The sequence below is a fragment of the Sinohyriopsis cumingii genome, chromosome 19 (genome assembly GCF_028554795.1).
Source record: "Sinohyriopsis cumingii isolate HCF-2022 chromosome 19, ASM2855479v2, whole genome shotgun sequence".
Classification (NCBI taxonomy): domain Eukaryota; kingdom Metazoa; phylum Mollusca; class Bivalvia; order Unionida; family Unionidae; genus Sinohyriopsis; species Sinohyriopsis cumingii.
The window spans coordinates 29,694,524-29,705,206 of record NC_142979.1 but is presented as its reverse complement, the minus strand read 5'-3'; the positions used below and the strand labels follow the sequence as shown (position 1 = coordinate 29,705,206).

The 10,683-nt window shown below is 35.4% G+C and overlaps 1 protein-coding gene across 1 annotated transcript; it reads right to left on the bottom strand.

Annotated features, from left to right (window-relative positions):
• Positions 1-8,830: 8,830 nt before the first annotated feature.
• LOC149775354 (uncharacterized) lies at positions 8,831-9,634 on the bottom strand. Its single transcript, XM_089943471.1, has 2 exons — positions 9,588-9,634; positions 8,831-9,243 (listed from the first exon to the last, which is right to left on the bottom strand). Exon 2 carries the CDS (start codon positions 9,224-9,226, stop codon positions 8,831-8,833), a length of 396 nt encoding a protein of 131 aa, XP_089799597.1. The 5' UTR covers positions 9,227-9,243; positions 9,588-9,634.
• Positions 9,635-10,683: the final 1,049 nt, after the last annotated feature.

Below are 10,683 nucleotides of genomic sequence, written 5' to 3'. Positions count from 1 at the left end.
TTGCTGGGTGAAAAACTGTCACCGTATGTTAGTTAACACTGACAAGGAAATAAATCAGAGAAAGTATTATACATATACACATATGACTCAAGTTTACTATAGATATTTATAATTACATTCAGCAATTTTCCACTTTGATTATTTTAATATTCTTGCTTTTAATATTTATTCAATAGTGTCAAGAAAATAAATGTAATCTACGCTATATTATATTTTTTTCAAACCATATTTATTTTTCTTCAATTACATGTCGTCTCTAGACGGTTTGTAGAGCATTGCATCTAAAGTAAGAAAATAATTCTCTGTAATAAATCAATATAGGGATAGGTCAGTACTCGGGGAAAGATTTGTATCTCCTTTATTTCTATTTGTTGAATATATTAATCGCATAAACCAAGAATCTATGATAATGCTATTATTGAAATGTAGAATAAACAATGATGTCCTTAAGATGTAGAAAAGTAGGCACATAGGTTCAAGCTTAGAAATTAGAACACGACTATTTTTGGTACAATTATATTCGACCTACGAAAGACAACAGTCACGGAAGATACACCATATCGTTTCAGAAATCTATCAAAGTTTCCTTACTTTTACCGTACTTCTTTCCTCCGCCCATGCCAGCCATCACTGGCATACCGCTCATTCCTCCCATCATTGGCATACCGCCCATTTCTCCCACCATTGCCATTCCACCCATTCCTCCCATCATTGGCATACCGCCCATTCCTCCCATCATTGGCATTCCACCCATTCCTCCCATCATTTGCATTCCATCCATTCCACCCATCATTGGAATTCCACCCATTCCTCCCATCATTGGCATTCCACCCATTCCTCCCATCATTGGCATACCGCCGCCCATTCCTCCCATTATGGCCATTCCGCTTTTGCTGCCCATCATACTCGGCATGCCACCTTCCATCATCATCGGCGTACCACCTCCCATCATCATGGGCATACCGCCGCCGATACCACCCATTATTGGCATTCCACCGCCCATCATACCTTCACCGCTCATCATGCCTCCACCCATGCCTTTGCCTATAAACAAAAAATGCAACTATGTTGAATGATTATTTTTACCACTGAAGTTGTAGAAGAAAGAATACACCTTTCGAAGAGAAAATACCAAGTTCTACATGGTTTATTAAATAGATTACGTCCATAAATTAATTGTGCTAACGAGGCTACTCAAACACCAATGTTTATCCTTCAGGAATAAACTAACCCGGCCATAGATGGCATAATACGACCTTTCTCGTTTTAACATTTTGCTTTTTATACAAAATACATTACGTACTACAATGTTATTTGTATATGCAATTAAGTTTAGCAGTTAATACAATAGTTTCTATTAATAACCCCCTCGTTTGACTTTCGCAAAGAAATGAGACAGCCAAATTGAATAATATGCGTAGCAATGAACAACATATATCTCTAAATCATGCAGAAATGATTGCATCTCTGAGGGCATTGAAGCATTTCACTTTTGTTACAATAGCGGAGCCCCCATTTTAATTTCATAACAACCTTCTTGCAATTCTTATCCAGATAATAATCAAATATATACTGGGAGGAGAATTTCAATATACTCTTATGAATTTGAAGCCGACATAAAAGTTTTGACGAGCTGTAACTATTAGGTTTACATGCAGTTTGTTTTATTGTCCTCAAGTTTCAGCGAGAGTGCATTGTCATACCTTCCGTCCATCTGTCCATATCTCGATCTTATCCAAATCGGCTCGATGGAAATTTACCAAACTTTCAACTTAGTGGCTCATGCAATAGCCATCTTATAAAGGAATATAATTTTTGGTTTCGAGCCTGGAGTGCATTGGAAATGGTCAAATATCAAATATACACAAATGGCAAATATAGTAACATTCTTCAATATTTGTTGACCAAGTTTTATTCATGCATTCTTAGCTCTTGATCACACACCAAGTCTAAAAGATATTGGATTTCAGTCCGTTCTTTACAGGCTATTAAATAATTTTGGAATCTCTGTCCATGTATGCTCGAGAAATTAAATCCAAATATGGACACAATTCATGACTGGCAAATCATTTTGATAAGATGATACTACTCCTATTTCAATTTTAGCAAGATAAATAATAATTTATTATTAGCTCACTGTTTACTATAAAGGTACATTATGTCAGCCAAGGTAAAGTGACCATCCACCCACCCTAAGTTGTCCCTGAAGGCATGGATATGTCCACTTGACCTCGAATCTCCAAACTCTTGCCACCCTTTACTGTCGTTTCCTCAGTTATCGCAATATTGAGGTTAGTTTGTATCTAGTTGCCTATTCACTTCTTCTTACCTAGCTTTGTTGATGAAACTTCCAATGTTTTAAAGAAAATATCTATTTTTGGTGAATTATTTGCTTTGCTTGCATCACATAAACGTATTCATGTGTCTCAGCGTTTTTTCTCACTCCACCAGTAACCGGTTGCACTAAACATTCCAAACCCGTAACTCAAACTGAGATTGTGAATGTCTTTTTATTCCTTGGTTGTAAGCATTATTTTATTTCAACTTTTCACATAACATTCAGCTGGCATCATAAATCAAAATGCAGAAATAAAATATTGATCATTGTTTCTCACTGGTGTCTTGCCTTAGCTCTGAGGACATTTTAATGATTTCCGAAAATTTCAGGAATTCTTCGAGGTTCTTCTTAAGAATGTAAAGGTTAACATATGTTAATATTTTAAAGTAAAACGTGATTGGGCATACTTGACACTATCTCTGTGATAAAATGTTCATACAATCTGAATGATCATAGCCCAGTTAATGAGAAATTTAAGAGAAATTTGCATCAATGATTCAAAATCAGGGCCTGATTTTCGTGTAGTACTGCAAAAAATATCTGATACCAGCGTCAAGCGAAGGCGGCTACATCATTCTTTATTAGGCGGTTCTTACTAAGTCTATCTTGCCTATAATAGAATGCGCGCGCATCATTTCAATGTGTGTATGCCTAATAATGATCTGTGGACTATCACGAATGAAATCATTGCAATCATACTCACAAAATCTATTCCATATAAAAATATATCAATACCCTAATGTAGCGTGGGAAAATCAGAATTATTGCGTCGGTAATAGTTGTCATAAAACTATACTTAATTTTTATTCTAACCATCTTCTCATGAGTAAGTAACGAAGTACATGTGAATAATTTAATCTGAAGAGGCGTGAATCATACAGGTAGAAAATGCAACAATCTATTCATCAAACGAACGATCTAGAACAAAATTATCTAAGCGACACTTGTTTATTAGCCATATAAAAGATAGACTTACACATAAATCCTTCTCCGACGATTCTTATTAATGACAACAAATCAAAACTTGCAAAAACGTTATAAGGGAAGAGTGGAAAATTAAGAGAAACCTGAGTATAAAAGTGAAGAAAGAAACAAAAGATTTTAAAAAAGGAGAAATATACAATGATCAACAGGTATCCAAATAGAGCCGTGAATGAAAAATCAGTTGTTTCTCACCTCCGTATCCCCAGGTACTTGCCACAAAGGCGAGACATAGGGTAGAAAAGAACGGACTCATGGTGTCGGTATTTCTGTGAAAAAGAAGAAAAATACATTGCAGTTTCACAATTGAAATTTCATGCAAACGTTTGAAAAGAAAGAAAGTAAAAACAAACTTCCAAAAATGCATGCATTCAAAAGTCAGATCAATATAATAAATAAGGTATTAGGGGTGATGAAATGATGTCCTTTAAATGAGAGTACAACATATTTGTAAGTAGCTACTAATTGATGTAAAATATTAATTTTCAGATATCACAAATTTATTGGAATGGAATGGTGTATGTTACAGAATAAGGCAAGAAATAACTTGGTTTTGCCTTAGAACGATTAGACTATTTTTCGTTGTACATGCGTACAACGTTCCATATGGTAAATAATTGTTTTTCCAGGTAATCGACTGTACTAGCATGTATCTTGTCGAAAATTACTTGCGACGAGAGACATTAAAGCAACGATATGCACGGGTAATTTACCCTGACTATTGCTCACTCTCCTATTGATTTAAGGTAGATTCCACTTCTAAGCGACACTGGTCGTTTTGGATCTTGTCAAGGAGTGAACGATCTCCATTGTGTTCTCCAGCCATATGGCTGTTTAGGGATGTCTGAAGCTGTTCAGGACTGTTTAGGGCAGTTGACGGTAGCTGTGTAGGGCTGACTGTAGCTGTTTAGTGCTGCGTGCTGTCTATACGTATGTGTATACCCGTGTCTGTACGTGTGGTGGATCCGTGAAGGGTGTGAGCGGCCGATAAAAGTGTGGGCCAACCCAAGGACACCGTGAAACTGCGTGTTTCACCAGTTTATAATTCATACGACTGTACAAGTGTCAAGAGGCATATGTTTGTTATAATTGATGTTTCAATTGAGTACATTTTCAATTGATGAGATTATTTTGAATCTTATTTGTATTATAGGAGATTATGTGAAATGTCGCTTACACTGCATAATATAGGAGATTATGTGAATCTCGCTCACAGTGCACAATATTATTTGAAACATATTTGATTCCTTGAGAGTATTTGAATCTCACTTTCCATACATAAGATTACGTGAATCATATTTTCGTTTCTCAATTTGTGAATGTTTGTGTAGAGTGATTGGATCAATCGTATGTTGAGAGCGTGAGAGAATCATTGTATTTATAATATATATACATTTGTGTTAATTCAATTTATAAATTTCCATCGTCCATCACATTGTGTTTCCGTTATTCATTTAATCCAAAACACACTCGGTTACAATTCTGTTACAATGTAAATGTAATATCGCGAGTAATATTTTTGTAATTTTATGGCATATAAACACATAAAAGTACTAACATAAAGATTAGAGTCACTCTGAAAATTAACTTAAAATAACCTTATTATCTAGCTGTTGCTGATAATTTAGTCCTTACCTTTTGATAAGAAAATGAAGCAAACGAAGACAAACTATTACAGTAATTGATGCAATGGTCATTTTGCACAAACTAATATTTTTGTGTTAGAGGAGTATTTTGGTATGCTCACCTTGATAGACGCGGAGATGCAGTGAGGTCCGTCTGAATGACTGGCCAGTATATTTCTTGAACGAACTGGGCATTATATAACGAAACTGAACGGAAGTAGATGTAAAAATTGATGTCAAATGGTAAAATATTGGTCGGGCCATGTCATGACGTGTGTATCGCCTGTTGAACCGAGAGGGTCAACATCAAAGAGGGAATAAAGTGTTTACAAGTTTGTGAAGCACGTTACATATATATATATATATATATATATATATATATGTATATATATGTTTTATCGTGCGTGTACATTTTCAGAATTTGCCACCTAAAAGTACTTAGTTGTCTTCCCCTACTCATACACGTACAAAGTGCCGACAGTAAAGTCCAAAATTCTCTCTGCATAGTCATAACACAGGTGAGGTTTCTCAGGAAGGTGTCAACTTTACGGATTAACTTTCCTTTTATAGAGGTATGTAAAAAATGCATTCTTTCTTGCCATCCTTTCTCTTTGATAAAATTAACATATTTATTGGATATTTCGGAATTTTTATTCTAATTTTGTCTCGAGTCAAACCTATGTGACAAGATTTCCATGTGATCACGTTATAGTCTATTTCAAGTTAATCCTTGTTTTAACTGAACAGACAGACTTATTTTAATTATATCTTATCTATATCAAACAATTCAGTGTGTTCGAGTTCTTATAGTCCTGAGCTATTATTCTTACTGGAAAAATATTCATGTACGAAGGAGGTTATTATTATAATGATTTCATACACTCCTTCTTATGAAATATTTTAATGCGAAACGAAGTCAATTCATTTACGTGCATTGGCAATGTCTATCACTGTATTTGTATACAACCGTGAGTCATGTATTACACAACTCAGTGCATTGTAGCTTCGCTAATTAGAGACGTTTATCTTTAAGGACGGGTATGGATTTCTCAGTGCTGGAGGCCAAAGGATTTGGACTAGCGAGATAAGAAGGTTTCGATCGTCAACTGGACGCCACAAGACGAATATCATCATAGGTTCCACCTTTCAATTTAATGTAATGTCCATATATGTAAGAATTTAATTTATTGTTTCTATATGTATGTATGGAAATTAAATTCGATGTCACTATATAAGTGAAAATCAGTTGTACATACATTCTGATGAACCATTTACTAATCATATATCCATCATACAAGATGATCAGTCATACTTGTTTATAAATTGCATACAGTTATCACATAATGTTGCTAGATCCACATGTCAACCATACTTTTTTCTATTCTATATCTATATATCATAATTGGTCAATCTTACCCACCTGATAAACAAGATCATTTGTTTTCACATTTTGAAATTCCATATTTTGATCGGTTCCATCTTGGAATGATATCATGTTCTTATGTCCATTTTTGAACTTAGCACGCGCGTCACTTTTGTTACATCCACTTCGGACTTTATGCGCACAAGTAAGGTGTCACATTCCATCATAATTCATATACATTATAAATAAACATTTTGTTAACGTAACTGTAATTGGTGTTTTCCTAGATCCACTCCAATCCAGCTTCAGTTCTGTTACATAAATAACATAAAACTGAAACCTATATCAAAATTTTTGCAAAGGTTTATCACTATATTGTTATAATAATAATAATACTAATAATAATATTAATGATAATAATAATACTTTATTATGAAAAGTTTGTTTGGTTCATCTTTCTATGACCGTAAAGAATAAACTGATTTATCATAATAAAGAAATTGTACATGTTCTGATGACAGCAAACATTCTATATAAAGTGTAAATAGGACATTATAACCTTGTCCAACCGTGCATGAATGCGTGCAAAATTGCAATCAGTAAGTTCAATTTGCACACAGCCAATCAGAATACAGCAAACAGGTCCATGACAAAATGCACAAACTGGCCCTTGGTTAATAAATGATTATAAAAGAAGCCTCCACTGGACTAAATAGTCCAAGAACCCAGACTGAAATCCGTCACAGAGAAATACTCAAAATTAGACTGCAACATTTATTTCGATCTGTTTAATTACTTGTACCATTATTTCTTGATGTCAGAATGTGGGCATAGTTCTTTCTTGTCCCAGCTACTGTACAACATTAGATATTTAAAAACGATGTCTTGTTCCTTGGATATAGTGGTCGACATACATGCACGAAATGACAAAATCACTCGAAATTAAAATCAGTTGGGGTTGATAAATAGATATTATGCAGGATTTTGTAGTAGATATAAGGATACATTTTACGAGTGATGTAGAACCATTATTTTGTTGTCAGTTGCAAAATCACCGGTAACAATGTAAAATGATCCCACTTTTCGAGCTTATTCTCGGAATGATTCAGTGAACATTATTGGTGCATGAGTAACGTATAAGCATCAGTGGTCTTCTCCGACAAACTTCAAAGCGTAACATTTTTATATAACATATTTTAATGATTGTGAGTTTGCCTATACAAATTTCCGTTCTTTACTTTCTTAATCTCCCTAATCAAACATGAATGGTGTAACCTCTAGTTCGGTAACAGACGCTAATCACAAATTTCGAGTAACACTTAATGTCAGTGTTAAACTAATGTTGTCCTGAAAGCTTGCATGACTAGTGGTCGGGTGTCATACATACTGTATGTATAAATTGTCTTGCTCATAAACACAAGAAAGATGACCACCCTGGTCAGTCTGGACACTATTTGAGTCCTACGTCATAGGTTGTTAGTCGTCCAGCATGTAAACCAATGGCCTACAAAGTGAGTCCCTAATCCATACAATTCCTATGTGTTTATAAGAGTGCTTGTCTACACAAGTACGCATGTGTATGTGTGCGTGTGTGTATTTGTGCGACAAAGGGAGTATACACGGTTATCCACAGGTGTGTGCATAATCGTTGTAAAATGTTCAATTCGGAATACATTTTATCTACCTTTGGTTAAAATGTCTACATGCAATGATAAACCATACAGAATCAGACTTTCTGGTAACATTTATTTGTACTTCCAAATACACAAATCTTACATTATCGAAAATTAACAATTGCACTTTTGACCTGCTTCGTTGATCTTGTTACTGATTGGCATGTAAGATATGACGTCATAACGAGTATTTTCACAATAAATGGTACAAAAAATTGTATAAAATATACATTTAAACAATCAAAATTTTTATATTGGCAACAATAAGTTCACTCATTGTTCTGGAGGCATTCTTGATTTTAATACTTTCCTGGAAAATAAAAAATAAAAACGTTTAGCATGAAAAGACAAGAGATATATTCTTCACATTTTCCTGGAAGTGTTCATTAAATGGTGCTGTCATGTTAAACAATGTGATTCTGATATATTTATAACAAACTTTAAAAAAATGACGATCTTACAATATGATCACTCCAATAGGGTCCATACATGGAATGTGATTTAAGGAATTTACAAAATAATTTCTACTCAACAGAGATAAAATTTCCAAGAGGTTGTGAGATGCCTTTACATCAGTATTTGTACTTTCCCTGCTAAAACAGCTGTTATGAGCCTAGAGGTAATTAGCTCAAGATTCGATTTTACATTTAATTATCTTTATCAAAATAAACTATGAGCACAACGTCTAAACATCAGAAGAGCATTTTCCTTTGCTTACATTACTTGATCACGGTACAATGTTCCCATGGTATTAACGGCACAATAATTCCGTGGTTCCCATTTTAACCGTTATTTATTTCGTAATTTATTTATTCATCTATTTAATTTTTCTTCATCTTTTAAAATTTATTTAATTACCTTTGCGACCACCTGCTCCACCCATCATTGCCATTCCACCAGCCCCACCCATTGTGAGCATTCCACCAGCTCCGCCCATTGCTGGCATTTCACCCGCTGATCCCATCATCATTGGCATTTGACCTCCCATCATTGGCATTTGACCTCCCATCATTGGCATGCCTCCACCCATCATTGGCATTTCTGTCATACCACCGCCCATCATTGGCATCATCATGCCTCCCATTCCTCCCTTCATCATTGGCATCATCATACCACCCATTTCACCCATTGCGCCCATCCCGCCTCTCATCATTGACATCATGGGCATCATCTCACCTCCCATTACCCGGGGCATTCCGCCCATTCCTCCACCACCCATCAATGACATTGGCATTCCACTACCCATGCCACCGCCTGTTCCTCCTATTATATGAATATTCGTTGATTATAATAAAAGGTTAACAGCTTTCTTTTAAAGATATATAACCTAACATCACTCCAATAAAAATCATCTTACAAGACATTAATATTAGCCAGTTTTCTATCTGCTTGCATGTTTGAATGCCTGTCAGTATGTGTGTATGTATGTATGTATGTATGTATGTATGTATGTATGTATGTATGTATGTAAGTTTTCGTTCTTGCATTCCAGAGCCAAGAAAGGCATTGTGTTGCCCTCTTTCTTCATAAGTGTCCAGTTGTTAGTATATATGAAAAAGACAGCTCTAAAGTTATAGTTTAACTCTAAAGAATTCGACTGTACGTACCTATCGTGGCGTATCGTTTAGTCCCTGTAAGAAAGAATAGTGATAAATTGCTGGGTGAAAAACTGTCACCGTATGTTAGTTAACACTGACAAGGAAATAAATCAGAGAAAGTATTATACATATACACATATGACTCAAGTTTACTATAGATATTTATAATTACATTCAGCAATTTTCCACTTTGATTATTTTAATATTCTTGCTTTTAATATTTATTCAATAGTGTCAAGAAAATAAATGTAATCTACGCTATATTATATTTTTTTCAAACCATATTTATTTTTCTTCAATTACATGTCGTCTCTAGACGGTTTGTAGAGCATTGCATCTAAAGTAAGAAAATAATTCTCTGTAATAAATCAATATAGGGATAGGTCAGTACTCGGGGAAAGATTTGTATCTCCTTTATTTCTATTTGTTGAATATATTAATCGCATAAACCAAGAATCTATGATAATGCTATTATTGAAATGTAGAATAAACAATGATGTCCTTAAGATGTAGAAAAGTAGGCACATAGGTTCAAGCTTAGAAATTAGAACACGACTATTTTTGGTACAATTATATTCGACCTACGAAAGACAACAGTCACGGAAGATACACCATATCGTTTCAGAAATCTATCAAAGTTTCCTTACTTTTACCGTACTTCTTTCCTCCGCCCATGCCAGCCATCACTGGCATACCGCTCATTCCTCCCATCATTGGCATACCGCCCATTTCTCCCACCATTGCCATTCCACCCATTCCTCCCATCATTGGCATACCGCCCATTCCTCCCATCATTGGCATTCCACCCATTCCTCCCATCATTTGCATTCCATCCATTCCACCCATCATTGGAATTCCACCCATTCCTCCCATCATTGGCATTCCACCCATTCCTCCCATCATTGGCATACCGCCGCCCATTCCTCCCATTATGGCCATTCCGCTTTTGCTGCCCATCATACTCGGCATGCCACCTTCCATCATCATCGGCGTACCACCTCCCATCATCATGGGCATACCGCCGCCGATACCACCCATTATTGGCATTCCACCGCCCATCATACCTTCACCGCTCATCATGCCTCCACCCATGCCTTTGCCTATA

Bases quoted from the DNA above. Each gene is read 5' to 3' on its own strand.
- LOC149775354 (XM_089943471.1), bottom strand. From the start codon at position 9,226: ATGGGTAGTGGAATGCCAATGTCATTGATGGGTGGTGGAGGAATGGGC.